Source organism: Cryphonectria parasitica (genome assembly GCF_011745365.1).
Source record: "Cryphonectria parasitica EP155 unplaced genomic scaffold M406scaffold_1, whole genome shotgun sequence".
Lineage (NCBI taxonomy): Eukaryota > Fungi > Ascomycota > Sordariomycetes > Diaporthales > Cryphonectriaceae > Cryphonectria > Cryphonectria parasitica.
Genome location: NW_024468909.1, coordinates 6,715,618 through 6,731,691, shown reverse-complemented (window position 1 = coordinate 6,731,691; position 16,074 = coordinate 6,715,618). Strand labels below are relative to the sequence as shown.

The 16,074-nt window shown below is 54.8% G+C and overlaps 6 protein-coding genes across 6 annotated transcripts; 3 read left to right on the top strand and 3 right to left on the bottom strand.

The window, feature by feature from the left end:
- Positions 1–1,886: 1,886 nt before the first annotated feature.
- M406DRAFT_272651 (Hsp70 nucleotide exchange factor FES1) lies at positions 1,887–3,209 on the top strand. Its single transcript, XM_040918155.1, has one exon. It carries the CDS (start codon positions 2,366–2,368, stop codon positions 3,026–3,028), a length of 663 nt encoding a protein of 220 aa, XP_040782209.1. The 5' UTR covers positions 1,887–2,365; the 3' UTR covers positions 3,029–3,209.
- M406DRAFT_320696 (ribosomal protein L5) lies at positions 3,194–4,583 on the bottom strand. The gene is made up of 3 exons (XM_040919424.1): positions 4,317–4,583; positions 3,511–4,213; positions 3,194–3,437 (listed from the first exon to the last, which is right to left on the bottom strand). The coding sequence occupies exons 1-3, from the start codon at positions 4,574–4,576 to the stop codon at positions 3,327–3,329; spliced, it is 1,074 nt and encodes a 357-aa protein (XP_040782208.1). The 5' UTR covers positions 4,577–4,583; the 3' UTR covers positions 3,194–3,326.
- A 383-nt stretch (positions 4,584–4,966) lies between these two features.
- Positions 4,967–8,295, bottom strand: M406DRAFT_32760 (uncharacterized protein; the record flags this gene model as incomplete). Its single annotated transcript, XM_040920232.1, has 2 exons — positions 4,967–5,645; positions 5,714–8,295. 2 exons carry the CDS (start codon positions 8,293–8,295, stop codon positions 4,967–4,969), a joined length of 3,261 nt encoding a protein of 1,086 aa, XP_040782207.1.
- Positions 8,296–8,868: 573 nt separating this feature from the next.
- On the bottom strand, positions 8,869–10,591 carry M406DRAFT_286135 (phosphoglycerate mutase-like protein; the record flags this gene model as incomplete). Its single annotated transcript, XM_040918658.1, has 4 exons — positions 8,869–9,166; positions 9,257–9,681; positions 9,771–10,398; positions 10,486–10,591. The coding sequence occupies 4 exons, from the start codon at positions 10,589–10,591 to the stop codon at positions 8,910–8,912; spliced, it is 1,416 nt and encodes a 471-aa protein (XP_040782206.1). The 3' UTR covers positions 8,869–8,909.
- Positions 10,592–11,814: 1,223 nt separating this feature from the next.
- Positions 11,815–13,071, top strand: M406DRAFT_230823 (uncharacterized protein; the record flags this gene model as incomplete). The annotated part of the gene is made up of 2 exons (XM_040915850.1): positions 11,815–12,028; positions 12,119–13,071. Coding segments are annotated over 2 exons (1,167 nt in total), but the record flags the coding sequence as incomplete, so codon positions are not given.
- Positions 13,072–13,444: 373 nt separating this feature from the next.
- On the top strand, positions 13,445–15,120 carry M406DRAFT_245051 (RAI1-domain-containing protein; the record flags this gene model as incomplete). Its single annotated transcript, XM_040916302.1, has 8 exons — positions 13,445–13,516; positions 13,598–13,813; positions 13,909–13,940; positions 14,004–14,035; positions 14,153–14,260; positions 14,325–14,495; positions 14,590–14,886; positions 14,987–15,120. 8 exons carry the CDS (start codon positions 13,445–13,447, stop codon positions 15,118–15,120), a joined length of 1,062 nt encoding a protein of 353 aa, XP_040782204.1.
- Positions 15,121–16,074: the final 954 nt, after the last annotated feature.

Here is a 16,074-nt window from a genome sequence, read left to right as displayed (position 1 = left end):
AGTGGGGCAATGTGGCCCAGGACACCTCAGGAGCCAGCAGCTTCTAGGGCCCTGGAAGAGGGTTTTTTGATGGATGGCAGGCGACTCACCCACTGCCACTGGCCGCTCAACCGCTGCGCCAGTCGTTGGAACGGGCAACTTGTGGGGCGACCCTGCTAGCAACTCTCTGACTACCAACCTGCTAGAACAAATACCACACAGGTAAGGAAGAGGGCACCTGGGGAGGGGGTCAGGCGACAGGGGTTTGCTCGGAAAGGGGGGGCCAAAGCAATTGCCAACGCTCATCTTGAACACTTGTCACTTTGGATGGGTTCACACATGATTGCTGGCAGCGGTCAGTGGTCTTTTTCCTTTATCAGAGCTGAAGTTAGATGCTCAATGTACCGGCCCCGGCCCAGGATTCCACAGTATCTTTCTCGGATCTCCCGTTTCGCCATCACGATTCTCGAGTAGGGCTGGGGAGGGGGCGGCACGAGATGATGGCACAGGCTGACAGAATAAAACTAGAAGTGGTATAGTAGTAGTCTCAGTAATAGTGAAAAAGTGTAGTGAGTGAGCACGAAAAAAAAAAACCCCTCAAAAGTATGTACATTGACCATTTCACCCTCCTCTCCCACCTTTTCTTCCGGTACCACCCATCCTTTGCAGCAGTATCTCGAGTAAGACGGTGGCTGGTCTGCAGCAGGTCATCAGCAACGGAAATAGAAGAAAAGATCTATCCGTCTGCCTAAGTATGCATGGTACACAATTCATGGTTGGCAAGGCAGAGGTAAATACAGTGTATACAATCAGGATCTATCACTGCAGGGTGGGAGCTATCCAGATCAGGCAAGCTTCCCTCATCCTACATAAGTAAGTACATGACACGCAAGAGCAGAGCGCCATGAGAGACGACGTTACGCATGGCACATCTAGGCTTCGACATAAAAGAAACCTGCCACCGGCATAGACAGAGTCGAGAGGACTTGGCCAGAATGTTGAATCAGAGTATGATCATCGTCTACGTACCCAGATGGGAGGGAAAGGGGGTCGGTATATGGACCCTGAATCAGAGCATGGAACAGGGGGAAACATCATCTGTCACAATTCTACCAAGGCACAATCACTCCAGCAGTCAGCCTCAAAGAGGACTGACGTAAAGGCTGAAACGGCGGCCATTTGAGTCACCCAGTCTGATCCAGACGCGGGGCGGGAAACCAAATGCCAAGCAGGCTTCGGCTTGAGCAAAGAGAAGTGATTGCGCAAGCAGAGGCGAAAACAGCAGAGGGGAAAAAAGGGCTGACCGTTCTGCCTCCCTTTCCGCGTAAGCCTCGGGTGGCTGGAGATGCCGCCGCCAGTAGTGGCACACGCAGAAAAGAACCAGAACCATGAGCTAGATTCAAGCTTACCTGGACCCAAAAAGGGCAAAACCACCTGGCCCTTGGAGAACCATGTGGCAGAAGGGGGGGAAGCGTTTGCGTGTCCAGCATGGCATGGACAAGGCTGACGGGTTGCGCTGGAGAATTCCGGCTCGACCCCTCTTCAGCATATGCCAGCAGGGGCATCTCCTCACTAGTACACTCCAATTTCCTTTCCGTCCGCGGATCCGACTCCCCCGGGAAGATCACTCTTGAGATAGCTAGAGGAACTGTCCTCCTCCCTAGCTTTCCAGCTGCAAGCGTGAGAGGAGAAGGTCGTCTCTTGTCAACGTTGAGGCTCCGCCAATTTGCACCCCTCGACGACGGCCAACGAAAAGGGTAATGAGGGGCGCCTCCATCATCTCAAGGGTGGGGCGCGGGGTTGCCGAAGCTCTGCTGGCTGGGGTGTTGTTCTGTATTATGAGACCAAGAGTGAATTCCCCCTTAGCGACGGTGAACCAAATCCGATGGATATTGCAGTCAAGAGATGTAGATGACTTATTTTTCAATAATTTAAGTGCTGTGCTAAATTTAGTACCTAGATGTATCGCAACATAACAGCCTTGTGACAATTTGTGATTTTCCATTCTCATGAAATTTTACAGTGGGTGGCGGCGGTGGGGGCAAAGTTCAGTGCATACAGTAATAATGTAGGCCGCAAGGCTGAAGAAACGCTAAACCCTGCCGAGAATTTTCGAGAACCTTCCCGAAAGCGACAACAAATACAACAACGGCCAAAACCACAAATTTACACTTCGATCAAGCACGACATCCTTCCTTCTTGTACCAGCTCATCTCCCACCATCATCTCCCCCTGACCGATCATCAAAGCTTCTTGCGACAATTTCTGATTAGAAGGTCTCGGCCCACAAGCCGAACACACCCTAGATTACTACCCCATTTCCTACAAGCGAAACAGAAGAAAACAAAGACCACCACCACCACAACCATCACCACCACCAGCAGCCATGGACAAGAACTTAAACGAGCTCCTGAAGTGGAGCATCGAGGCCCAGACGGCCAGCGAGGACCGCACAGGCAACGCGCAGCCGACGACCCAGCTCACCCCGGAGGTTCTCGCCTCCCTCCTCGGCGGGCCCTCGGACGCGGAGCTCATGGTCCAGTCCATGCAGGTCATCACCGCGCCCGACCCCTCCATCCCACTCGACGACCGCCTGACTGCCTTTGACAACTTCGAGCAGCTCATCGAGTCCCTCGACAACGCCAACAACATGGTCACCCTGAAGCTGTGGCCCCCGCTGCTGTCCATGCTCGCACACGACGAGGCCGAGCTGCGCCGCTATGCCGCCTGGTGCATCGGCACCGCTGTCCAGAACAACGAGAAGTCCCAGGCTGGTCTGCTCGACGCCGGTGGCCTGCCGGGGCTGGTCGATATGGCCACGAAGCCCGCTGAGAAGGAGGCCGTCAGGCGGAAGGCCATCTACGCGCTCAGCTCCGCCTGCAGGAACTACCAGCCCGCCATGGACATTGTCGCTGCTGAGCTGGAGAAGAAGGGAACGCGGAAGGAGGTGGATGGGAAGGTGGACGCGACAAACATGGATGCTGTGGACGAGGTGATGAATGGCCTCAAGAACAAGATCAAGGAAGATGCTGCCAATGCTGCGGCTTAGGTGGGACGGATCGGCGACGACAAAGGAACGGCTACATGATACCCAGATATTCATGAAAGGTCTTGCATGGGCGGCGTTTGAGGGCGTTTCGGCGGCTAGGTCTCGGTCTTCTCTACAGACGGCCACACACGCGCGCGCACGCAAAAGAAAAGGATAAAGTTTTTTCACGAATGCGACATATTTGCTTCATTGCCCCAGGTATCTCTTGGTCCTCTAACTATGGTATGTGACATGATGCTGTACAATATTCTGCCGATGCCTTGGATGAGTTCTCGACATGTCCGTCCATCCGTCCCTTTTAATACTCGAACTTGCCGTAGAATGGCACACCCATGGCCTGCAGAAGCAACCTCGCATGTCTATCCGACTTGGCAGTCGTCTGGACGGTGACGACAGCTCCAGGGATCATCTACACAAAATAGAATTAGCTGCTTGAACAGAATGGTGCGCTTTATGGGAACGAAGAGAGGGTAGATTCTCACCTTTGGCGGGTAAGCATCATAGTTGACCTGGATTTCTGGGAACAGCGCAAACTCCTCTCGTGTGAACCCCCACCCGATATTTCCCGTGTCATCGCCTGAGCCCGCGTTGACGCCCGGCCATTCCTTGATTCTTGGAAAGACGAGGTGGATCATCTTGTCCAGCAGCTCATACGCCTGCTCCCCGTAGACGGTCGCCTTGGCGCCCGCCAGGTTGCCCTTCGCGATCCCCCACTGCGATACGCCCTTGTTGATGCGGATGATCTCTGGCTTCGCCCCCATGACCGCCTGTATAGCCGAACGTGCTGCCAGCAGATAGGTTGGTTCCTTGATCGCCTGCGGCTGGAAGGTCGACATCGAGACGGCCAGGATCTCGGGCACGTTCTTGAACGTGATGTCTCGCTCGACCGGTCGCAGCGTCGTGCCGCCTCTAGGTCCTCGCAGCGGACGATTCTTGTGGTATGGGGAGGAACCGTCCCAGCCTCGCAGCCGCTGGCCGATGCGCTCTTCTTTCTGCTCGCCTGGGGGCTTGTGCTGGTAGGCGAGGGTCATCAGGTCGGGCGCGATCGTCGACTGCCATGTCTCCTTGAGCCGAGGAAAGTAGAAGGGTCCCGGTTGATAGTCACGGGCTATAGGGTCGGAGGAGGGAGGCGATTGAATGGGGTGGAGGGGCCCGCGGTCGAACTTGGGCGGGTGGTATTGGTATCTGTGGCACGAGGAGGAGGAGGATGGCAAATTAGTACGCTTCGTTGCGACGAGAGGGAGAGATGATGGAGCGCTGTCAAGATGGGGGTGGTCGTGAGACATACTTGCTAGCTGGGAGCTCATGCTTCCTCTCCCGTGCACGTTTCCACGGGGCCGTGTACTCCTGCAGATGCTCTGGCGTCGGGCCTGGTGCTCCTAATGACGAGTCCGGTTCGAGGTCATCGAGTGGTGATGGCTCAGCCGACGCCGCTGCGGCAGCTTGTTCTGAATACCATCTTCGTGCACAGCTTGGTGTTCGTTGTGTCGATAATTGTGATATCCTCAGCCGCCGTAACGGCCGCGCCATGTCACGCCAGGTCGCCATTATTTTCTTCGGCAGCGTTTATGAATGGTCGTAAGAGGAGGGCCCGTCACGGAGCAGGCGCGTTGCTGAGCTTCAAAAAGTTTGGACGGCAAGCTCGGCCTCGCGGCCGGCAACAGAGTTGCGCCCGGCGCCAGCTGTCAGCAGCTGTGGATCCTAGCGCCCCCCCCCCCTCCAAAACAGAATATCCTACTGTCAATGCACCTCTGACCATTTGAAGTCTGAAGAATGGATTAATTCACTAATATTGACAGAACCTGCAATTGAACCCCTCATAAATAAAACTCCACGCTTCCTGTACCCCTTTGATTTGATATCTATACAACAAATAGATCCTCCCGAAACATCGAAACGCCTCCCTCTGGGATCGTCGAATCTCTCAACGTCTCCGCCTCAGCTCTGCCACATGTGCTCGCTAAGCTCAAGCAGCTTGTCGCCCATCGCTCTTCTAGCACTGTTCTCGATACCCCTCTCCTTACTCGCCAACATCTCACTATAGCAGAGCTCGATGAGCGCCTTGAGTTCATCGTACGTAAATCGATCTGGGTCTCGCCCGATCGGAGCGGCACCGTCCATGCCTTCCCCAGCAGCTGCCTTGGCGGCATCATCTTTCGCCTTCGTGACGATGGCGTCTGCGCCCTGGTCGAACAGCGCCCAGTAGTTGGCCGCACGTGCCAGGTCCACGCCGGCCTCGATGTTTTTGAGGTTTTGTTGTAGTACCAAGATGTTGAGTTGCATGCGGCCTGAGCCTCTCGAGTTGATAGGCGCTACCTTGGAGGCGTTGGACACAAGGTATGAATTGATCAGTAGGCCCAGACCGGTCCTGATGAAGGCAACCTCGCGCTCGCGCAGATATTTAACGATCGTTTCATCGTAGGCGACTAGCTCTGAGTTGAGGGAGATGATCTGGGGGTCGGGCTCCTTGACGTCTTGGTCGAGGAGATAGGGTGCTGTCTTGGGGTCGAGGACAACACGCAGAGAGTAGGCGATGCGACACCGAACCTCCATGTGAAGGGTGAGCAAGGACGTGGCGGCCAATTCCTCGTACGAGGACACGACGCCGTCGAAAGACCTGAATAATATGTTAGCCACGTTCATGTCGCATGTCACACACCAGACTGTCGATTGCGAGATACATACTGGACTGTCTCCTGCGTCATTGGAAGGAACACCGGTCCATCTTCGGTTGTCGCCTTGCTCAAGTCATTGAGCAGAGTCCACCTCCGCTTTCCGGGCTTGGGTATGCTAGACCGGTTGGAGTCGGTCTCGTTCCGCGTGATATGTCGGAGACTCGAGACCTTTACGGACAGCCATTTCATGCTGGTATAGAGTAGACAGAGCGAAGAGATCGTATCCCTGTCAAATATAATGTCACCGATCTGGAGAGATTTCTCGTTGGTCTCCGTGATCAAGAGCCCAACCTCCTTGTCGAGAAGATCGAGATCAAGAGTATCGGCTGTCCACAATTTCTGGACAGTGTTGTGTATCTCGCCGTTGTCAGTTGCCATGACGGCTGAAGCACGCAGAGCCTGAGTTGTGGTGTTCCCCTCCTGTGTCTTGGTGACCAGCGTCTTATACCAGCCAAAGCACCGGTCGTAGTACCGCATCATCTGCGTGATGATAAGCGAGCTCAATGCCTGATCATGCGGTATCGTGTCCAACATCTTGCAGAACGCCGTGACGACGGCGAAGAAATCTGTGGCACCTTTGAAGACAGGCCGCCGGGCCGTTTGGCTCCAGTCCGCATCCTGCTGGAAGGCGTCCGCCTCGCCAAACACCGCATCGCTCAGCTTTCCCAGGGTTTCGTCCAGTTGCGGCTGGAAGACGTTCACCAGGAAGTTGTCCAAGAAGGTCGTGAGTGTGCTGGTTGCTAGGTCTGAGCCTGGAGGCACAATGTTCTTCAGCCTCCCGAGGAACACTAGGGTCGGCGGCAGCAACAAGCTCATGTTGAAGACGTTTGGCTCCACCAGCGACTTGTAACTCTCTTGCTGATCACGGCTGCCATACGTGAAAGCCGTGCTCTTCCTCGACTCATTTACCCGGTTTCCAGCCTTCTTGTCGCCCTTGCCTTTAATCTGACCGGCGGTCAGACCAGGCACGGCTTGTTCGATGGTCTTGTCAAGCTCCTCAAATTCCACGACTAGCTCCGCGGCCTTCGAGTCTGCCTCGTTGAACTTGAAGAGGTGTTCACGATGCGCATCTAGTCTGCCATTCGTCGCGCCTGGGAGAGGTGTGTTGAACTGGTACAAATCCGCATCGGTCGTCACGTAGTTGTGCAACAAGGACCGTATCTCGTTCTGGTATAGGTTCCATAGCTCCTTGAAGCTTCCCAGGAGGGTAGCGTTATTACCGCCACTTTCTCGTCGGATGAGTGCTTTGATGGACTCGTGGAAAAGCCGATGTCCTTCTGCTATCGCTTCAAATTTTCCGTACAATGTCCAGAGCAGGTCGTAGATGACATCTGCTCTCATCTGCGTCTCCCGGTTGCTGTAGATGTGAAGTCCACCTGAGCCGTTGGAGACGCCTCTCAGCGAGCTCGGGTGCTTGTGGTCCACCTCATTGATCGTCTCGTTTACAACGCTGAATAATTCGACTGGCAACCGCTGCTTGATCGTATCGACAGCAGTTTCCAGACGACCTAGCTTGTTCAGAGCCTCTACCAACAGGGCGACGTACGAGAAGGTATCGGACTCGGGATTCCTGCCAGGGTCCTCCTGTATCGGGCTGTCGAGATCCATACTAGCCAGAACTTCGAAGAAAGGGACCACCGCTCCTGACTCTGCAATGTCATCCCGGAACGCCCCCTGGCTCTTTGCCAAGTTCTGCCACCTCTCCTGGCAGTAAGGAGATTTAAGGTATAGATGCTCGTGCAGCTCCTCCACTAGGATGTCCATCAGAGCCGTCTCTTGGTTTGCCAGGTAGCTTCTGAGCTCGCTCAGGGCCCCAATGTCATCCAGCTCGGGTTTTCTTAGCCTCCGCAGCGCGTTCTGCAGCACTTCGACCGCCGTCAGGAACCTCTTCTCGGAGATCCTAGCCTCCAGCTGGTCTGGCACCTGCCTCAGCTCCTCTAGCTCGTTCAGTGTCTGCAGCAAGTCGTCGTACATCTGGCTTGAGTTGTACAGCTTTTTCAGCTCTGGGTCTGTCGTGCACAGCGCAGTCTTGCTGTTGGCGAGGCTGTCCTTCAACACGCGCACTCTTTTCTGGCTGGCTATGATGCTCCCCTGGATCTTGTGGAACGTGCCGATGCTCGAGTTGAAACCCTGGTGGTAGTCGTGGACGATGGCTTTCAGGGAGTTCTGCAGGTCTTGGTGCGTCTGCTGGAAGTTGCCGTACTCGTGTGCCCTCCCCACGGAGCTGTTGTCGAGCAGCTGCAGCGCTAGCTGCACCGGGACGCAGTCATCCTCGCAGAGGTTCGGCCAGTCCTTCTGTATCATACCCAGCACGTCGTTGATCTGCCTCTCGGCGTGCGTCCACTGGGCCTGCTGGGCCTGCTGGTTGAGCTGCTGGGCCTGGAGTTGGGACCGCGAGGGAGGGGCGCGCAGAGGGAGGGAGGTTTGGGAGGGGGTCGTGCGGGCGGAGGGAATACTCGGGGGCGTCACGTAGCGGTCGCCGCTGCTGTAACCATCGGCGTAGGTATCGTAGTCTTCCTCGCCGCTATTCTTCCGGACAAAGCCCCCATAGCCGTTGCCGTTGCGGCCATAGCCACCGTAGCGGTTCGCCATGGCGGAGGGAGAGAGGGCCCTGGCTGCGGATCGTCGCCGTGTGGAAGGCAGACAGGCTCGAAGCTGGGAGCTATCTGTCAGTGTCTCGTCTGGATTGTCGCATGGTCGGTCAGCCGGACCGAGCAGCAGCGAAAGCAAGATAGGCGACGAGCTTGGGAGGAGGAGGAGGAGGAACGGGTGCCCAAAATATGGAGAAGATCGAGGAGTTACACAGAGTACATTTAGTAAACATGCGGGCTTGGATCAGTGGTGTAGCGTTACAGATAGCCCCGCAGGCCCCCGCAAGTGATCCATAGCAGCTGCAGTGCTCTGCAATTAGTGCCACTACAACCTTCCGGGAGCGGAAGGCTGCTGTTTGTTTCAGCACTGTTACAGGCGCTCTTTTGTTCTTCTTTCTTCCAAACCCAACATCGGATGTACAACTTGCTTCACAACTCGTTGGAATACGTAGCATCCTCATTTGCAAGGTTCCAATGAAGCCGCTCGACTCCACTGAGGTACCAAGCTCTTAGATTTCCTTTTGAAGAGGTCACATCACCAATTCATTTACACATAATATGGACGGAGTATAATCACTATCAACGCCTCTCTCTTCCCATTCATCTACAAGCTGTCTAATAAGGCGGCAACTCTTGCAACCACGGACTCGTCAGATCCGTATAAAAGCTGGCGCCCGCCACGGTAGTCGGAGCACCAGCCGTTGTGACATTACAGTTCTCTGTCCAGCTACCTTCGGCAGCATACTTGGATGAGACGTACTCAGCATAGTCACTCAGCAGACATGACCCGCCAGGGCCATCCTGGCACGAAGGCAGCGTGTATACGGCATCATTCAGCTTGATGCGGATGTACGTCGCGTTCGTGCTGCTGCCTGTCGTCGTCGTCGTCGTCGTCGTCGTCGTCGTCGTCGTGTTGGCGTACCGGGACTGGAGGACAGTGCTGGTGCTGTTTGTGCCATTACCCCCCGCAGCACCAACGGCGCAGTTCAGCCTCTCGAATGCGATCGTGCCCCTCATAGTGACAAAGTGCGAGGCAATGAACAGGCGGTCGGGGTTCATCTCCGTGCCAGAGAATTGAGTCTCGTTGTCGAAGACACCGCTGGCAGTGATGAGCTCGACCAGCTGGCCGTCGTTGAGGAACGTGACCAGCAGATCTGGCAGGGTAAAGGCGCTGCCGTTGGCAGCCGTGCCGTTGATCCCAGGACCCTCTTGCAGGAGTCCGACCAGAGCGTTCAGGTAGGGCATCATCATGGTCTGTTCGAGATCCGTTCCCGGACCTAATCCGTACCAGTACCTGATGTCGTTTGCATATTCATACTGCTGCAGCTCGTAGTCGGTGAACACATTGCACCAGGGCGAGAGCCGGCCCGTAATCTGAGACTCGAAGCTATTTGGTGTTATTTAACATGCTCTCCTGATCCAAAGTTTCGAATAAAGGCGAGAAAACTGGACGGAAAGAAAACAGGCAGCACTCACCCACAAAGGTACGGCATCTGGGAGATGTCGTTGGACTCAAAGGTCAAGTTGCCCTCGATCAGAGTCTGCAGACGCTCCTGGATCGGTGGGATGTACACATCTGCCCACTCGGTCGCATAGTCCCCTCCCGACGAGTCGTAAAAGTTGGGGCACTGGTCCGACGGCGAGAGCGAGTTGCCAATGCTGCCGGTGTACCCAGTGGAGGTGACAGAGACAACACTGCCGTAATCGGCGGCCGTGAAGCCGAGGAAGCCCTGAACGAAGAACTTGGCCGTCTGCAGCACGCGCGTGTAATTGTTGGCCCAGACCATGAACTCGTCGCCGTCATTGTAGAGCTGCGGGTACCGTGTTCGGAGGGTATAACCCAGGTCGTGCGCCTCCTTGGCGCCCGTGGGAGACTCCATGGACATCTGCAGGTCGACGTTGGTCAGGACGGTCTGCCAGTCCTTCATGAAGGACAACACACCCGTGGGCGTGTAGTCGCCTGACGAGAAGCGATCCTGCATGTCGACCCAGCCCGCATAGGCACTCGAGTCAGGATATCGAGAGCCGTGTCGTGAGATGTATGCGGCCTGGTCCACGTAGCAGTTCTCAGGCGTGTCTGGCGAGATGCCATAGACATTGGGGCCTGGGTAATTTGTCGTCAGCAAAGTCAATCGTTCAACGGTTGATTGTCCCTGCGCTGAGTTCTTAGGGAAAGAAGTAGAATTCTCACCAGCAAAATAAGGGCTGTTGGCGCCGAGCCACTTTAAAGGCTCAGAGGCAGACTCGCTGGCTGGAAGGTTGATATCATCAGCCGGCGCGAGCATCTGCGCCGCCATCACCGCGCCCACTAGGGCCAGGGAGGACCCCAGAGATGATGTACTAGGCATGATTGCTGCCCTTGTCCTAGACGGAAACGAGACTTCACCAACTGTGAGAAAGCAAGCGGTGGTCTTGAGCAGGAGGAGGAGGAGGGCGGCCCTAGGACAGGAGACAAATGAAGGAGGTGATAGGCGTGGCCATCGGAACTCATCAAGAAGCTCCACTCCGCAGACCCAACAGTCCGGGAGGCAGGCTTATACTATATACTCATGCAGCTTCTCACAGGCGTGCATATACACTCATTGATCGCCATGCGTGCCATACGCAACCATTCCTCGTCGGTTGGCAAGGTCGCATGGTGGTTCGGAACTCGGCGAGGGCTCACCGCGGGCATGAATCCAGATTGGGCGTAGGTACACAGCCGATGGATTGATCAGGTCTTCTTTGGGCTGTAATGCTGCGTTGCAATCAGTGCAACTGTAAGGTCACCGAGGAACACGTGCAGGCAGCCAGGCCCTTTGGTTTGCCGTTGATGACGTTGGGTGGTTCTGCCGCACCGGAGATTGGATGGGTCCCTACCTGGCTGGTCACCCCTGAACCATGCCCCGTATGTGCTCTGGAGAGGAGGCACTCAGCTGTAGGGCTGGCTGTAGATTGACTCGAACAGTGAAGATCGGATGAACCATTGACGACGATTCTCACTCTTGACAAAGACCAAAAGGCTTGAGAGCACGAGAGATGCGAGTCTCCAGCCTTGGCGGTGTAAAGACTGGAATCATGACAGTCGTTGAGTTATTTTTCTTTAATCTTGAGATTTGGCTGGAGAACCTGAGAACTAACCACCCAGATCAGTATTCGACAGAGTCCTTCTATGACATGAAGTCCGTGTATATGAGGCATTGGTTGGTTCATAAACATAGTCAGCCAGGTCTGCAGGTGTACTCTTCACACGAATTTGTGGTCAAATGCATTACCTTACACCCAACGCTATACTTGCAAAACAAAGCATAGAAAGAATGCAGATGGACGGCTGTAACCAGTCGGCGGAAGTTCTTCGGAACCCCGAACCGAGAGTTCAGCTCCAAGTAGCACAAACTTAGACCTCTCTCCAGGCCGGACTATACTTCATGCAGTACACTGCAATGCAGTACTTACACATTACTCAATTTTTAAAGTATTACATACGTTGTCAGCTTGGACATCCACAATGAATCAGATCCAGGGCAACCGCTCCGCAAAGCGAGCATCAGCTCCAAGAAAGAAAGCATGTCAGGCCTGCACGGTCGCCAGAGCCCGCTGCGACCTGGTGCGTCCAAGCTGCTCGAGGTGCGTGGACAGGCAGATACAATGCGAATACTCGACCCCAGCGGCAGCAGGTGCTCGCGTTCAGAGGGCAGCTTGGTCGTCGCCGCCTCCCGCAGTGTCTCAGGAGTTTGCTGAACCATCGAGTCTATGTTCTCCCCGGCCGCTGCTGGCCTCAGAAGACACGGCGGCCGCTCACGGGTGTAGAAATGACACCGCTATGTTTGATGATACGGCAGCAGTGCTTCTAGCCCCCTTGGACGTGTCGCGGATCCGAGATCGCTGGCTAGACTACTATTTCACGCCGACGACAAAGCAGATCAAAGAATACCCGGCGCGTATCATAGCACTCATAGCGAGGACACTCTCGGCGTATCCAGCCATGTGGATACGGAACGAGTCCCACGTCCCACCGTTCATCCATCCAGCACAGTGCTACCACCAGGAGGTCATGCCAGAGCCGCTCGCCAACTGCCTCAGCCTCCTGCGGCTGTGCCAGAACGCCGCTGTCGGCAGCGAAGAGCTCGTCCGGGACAGCATCCTCAGGGAGCTGAGCCGGCTGGTGGCTGTCGTCGGAGAGGATGTGCAAGACCAGACTCTGAGACAACACCTCTGGTGCCTCTCAGCGCTGCAGGCCTATCTGCTCCTGTGCTTGTACTCGTATGCCGCCGTCAAGACCCGACCGAGCCTCGGGATCTTCGGACCAGACTTGATTTCGACGTTGCACGGCCTGGCTTCCAAGGTCTCGGCAGCAGGTGTGCTCTGCCTTGAGGAGCTTGGCGGCGGCCCATCAACCGGTACACCGCCGCCGCGATGGGAGAGCTGGATCATCGCTGAGGCAAAAAGGCGGACATTATTCTGCGCGTACATGTTTGAGGATGTCTACAACTATGAGATGCAGTCCGCCACGTATCTGGCGGACGAGCTTGCCCCGCTGCTGGCACCTAGTTCCAGGTGGCTGTGGCAGGCCCGTGATAGGAACTCGTTTGAGGCAGAGTATGCGGACTGGACGAAGGCATGGAGCGGGCAGAGAGGACTTGCCATCTCTGAATTGTGGCCGAGTGAGGCTAAAGAAGATATTGATGGGGCGATAATGGCACAGCGGGCACAAGAGACAAAGGACAGAATTTCGAGGTGGACTGAAGGTGTTGATGAGTTTGGCATGTTGATACTGGCCGTGTGTACAGCGACTCACAACTACTAAAGGAATGCTGCCAGAGGAAAAATACAGGTCTGTAGTTCACGCTACAGGGTAGACCGAACACTGGATGGCGCTACTGCAGAGAAGCGCACAGGCCCACACAGGCCTGTTTGGGCAGCCTTTAGCTGCAACACACTACGCGTCCAGGGCCTACTACATACATACTATAGTAGAAACTCTACAAATTCAGGACCGCGTTTGTTCTTTAGACGATAAAGGGCAGCACCTCAACCTGGGCAACATTCCCCCCTTCCCAACCCCCCCCCCCCAATAGATGCAGCGCTTGAGCCAGCGCATTAGGGCACATGGACCTTCACATCGCCTTGGATTTCCTTTGGCAAGATCACAGCAGCAGCAGCACCTGAGGATGGCACACTCATTCTCCATACAGCCTGTGGGCCGATTTGCAAGGCCCAGTGAGGCTGTCAAGCGGCCAAAGGTATGCAGTAGAAGACAAATCCCCCCTCTACCCCGAACACACATCATCACATTGTCCTTATGGCTCACACCCTCTTGAAAGGAATTTGCATGCTTCTCATATGACGACGAACACAAGTTCCATCTCAGCGACCAGTCTCTGAGGTGGTACTACAACCCTGAGCTGGGCGTAGATCTCTCTGAGGGGTTTGAGAAATTCATCAAGCATGATGACAGCGTTGATGAGCACCTGGACAGTCTGTTGAATACAATCATAGATCATGAGAAGCAGACTGGCAAGAAGATTGATGCCAACATAGTCACCTGGCGCGGTTGTCTCACCAAGGTGAGTGCGATGTCAACCCTGTTATGTGTGTTTCAGTGAATGTGCTGGATCTGATGAGACTGTGGCAGATCATGGCAAGCCCTTTTGAGGACCGAGATGGGTAAGATGATCACCCTCTGCTGTTGATTCAAAGCGACGTGTATAGCTGACCCTCTCACATCAGTTTCGAGCTAAATGCTACCTTGTACCAAGTGCGTCCTCCTCATTTTCAGCCTCCCCTGACAGTGGCACCATAAACTGACTGATGTGAAGGACTGCCTGTGCGAGACCCAGAAGAAATCGCCACCATCCATCATGTGAAGGCTGACCCAGTCATCAGTTTCATCGAGGAGAATCACGCCTATCGCATGGAGTCTCAGAAAGAACAAGCAGCCCAGCCATGGAGAGGGCCAATACCTCAAGAGAAGATGGCGTTCTGGGGTATGGCACCAACAATCCAATTCGACTTGCAGATAATCAATTGACTGTCGATGAACAACAACAGGTTATAAGTTCGAGACGCTGGCAACATTACCCGCCCCATGGGGCGAGACATCCCGCGAGTACATAGAGGGCCGTGTGAACGAAACCGTCAACAACGAGGCCCAGTACTGCTCTGTAGTGCGAACAGGCGTAGGCAAGACCATCCTCTGCCTCGGTGGAGAAGTCGATGCCAGTGAGTTTCAGTTTCTCTCCTCCGTTCCCTCCCGCCCCGCCTCTTCCTTTCTTTGCTAGCACACACGCCCTAATTCAACTCTTCGCCGTGACAGTCTGGGACTCGAAACCCCGCAAACAAGGCGACCCAACCCATTGGGTGGAACTCAAGACCTCGGCCGAGATCCGCAACGACCGTGATTATGACAACTTCGAGCGCAAGCTGCTCAAGTTCTGGATCCAGTCCTTCCTGCTCGGCGTGCCCAAGATCATGGTCGGGTTCCGCTCCCGGGAAGGCATCCTTCTCAAGGTCGAAGAGATCGACGTCGAGGGAATCCCGACGACGGTGGCCCAGAGGAACCGCCGCTGGGACGGTAACACGTGTATCAACTTCGCGGCCGATTTTCTGGAATGTGAGTTGACGGGAGATGCGTGGACCTGAGTAGGACGGGAAGCAGTTTGATATATCGCGAGGCTGACTGAGCTTTTTCGTCTTTTTTCCTTTTTCCACAGGGCTGCGAACCAAAATTGATGACGAGGGCGTCTGGAGAATACGGCGGCGCGCAAGAGGCGCCCACATCGAAGTGTTCAAAACGCAAGAAGACACTATTCATGGCAGGATCATCACGGAGGACTTCATCAAGTAAGTTTCGAGAAGCGGCTTCCAGGACGGCTATTCCCTCCTCCCTCGTTGTTGTTCGTATGTTCATGAAAGCGGCCAGCATGCTAAACTAAAGCTCGACATTAGTCACCGCATCAAGCTGTCCCTGCCCAAGATGGCCACGCCTGAGGGCCAGGACGATGAGGTGAAAGCAGCAGCATGAATGAGGATGGATCTTAATGTTCAAGAAGAGTCGCAGTCACTGCAGAGCAATATCCTCTGGTTCATTAGCCGTGGGGTTTTCTTCTTCTTTTTCTTTAAACCAACCCTATTGAATTACAATGATACCGCCTTGATGCCGTCTATGTACCTAAAGGCCCTGTCTTTTCGCCAACGCCAGGCTGAAGAGAGAGAAAAAAGACAATGCAGAATGATTATACAAAGAAGGATGTTCACATCGAAAAAAAGAAAACGCTTGCTCCATCCATCCTGCAGACAAATGTCCGCTCCTCGGGAGCGCCAGCCCGAAGAGGGATACCCCGAGTTTCTGGCGACAACTGATCCAGAAGGGTGTTGCTCCTCTGTTGCTGCCTCACTACAACACACAGCACGTGACCTTTGACATGTGAGCGAAGTCGAAGGCCATCTTGACTCGTATGCCTGCTTCGTAAACGATCAAGCATCCCGCTATTATCTTCCTCATCGGCCAACATCTTTCTGCCGCTTCCCGATCGTCATAACATGGAGGTGTCACATGACCGTTCCCGAGTCATTGACTAATGTGCTCGAGAGGGTTGTAGACAGTGGCACATCGACAGTGCCTATGTTCGACAATACAACTCACAAAACCAGTATGAGACCCATCCAACTATGAGACCCATCCAACTGTCGAGTAAACCCCCTCCGGCCAGATCATCGAAGGCCTCGCTGTCAGCTGCAAGGCAAAGGCTTTGGAATTATGACGTGACACCATATTCGAAGAGCGCCTGAGGTCGTTTGT

Bases quoted from the DNA above. Each gene is read 5' to 3' on its own strand.
- M406DRAFT_272651 (XM_040918155.1), top strand. From the start codon at position 2,366: ATGGACAAGAACTTAAACGAGCTCCTGAAGTGGAGCATCGAGGCCCAG.
- M406DRAFT_320696 (XM_040919424.1), bottom strand. From the start codon at position 4,576: ATGGCGACCTGGCGTGACATGGCGCGGCCGTTACGGCGGCTGAGGATA. The intron at 4,214-4,316 runs GTATGTCTCACG...CTCGTGCCACAG, and splicing joins CATGAGCTCCCAGCTAGCAA to ATACCAATACCACCCGCCCA. The intron at 3,438-3,510 runs GTGAGAATCTAC...TATTTTGTGTAG, and splicing joins ATGATGCTTACCCGCCAAAG to ATGATCCCTGGAGCTGTCGT.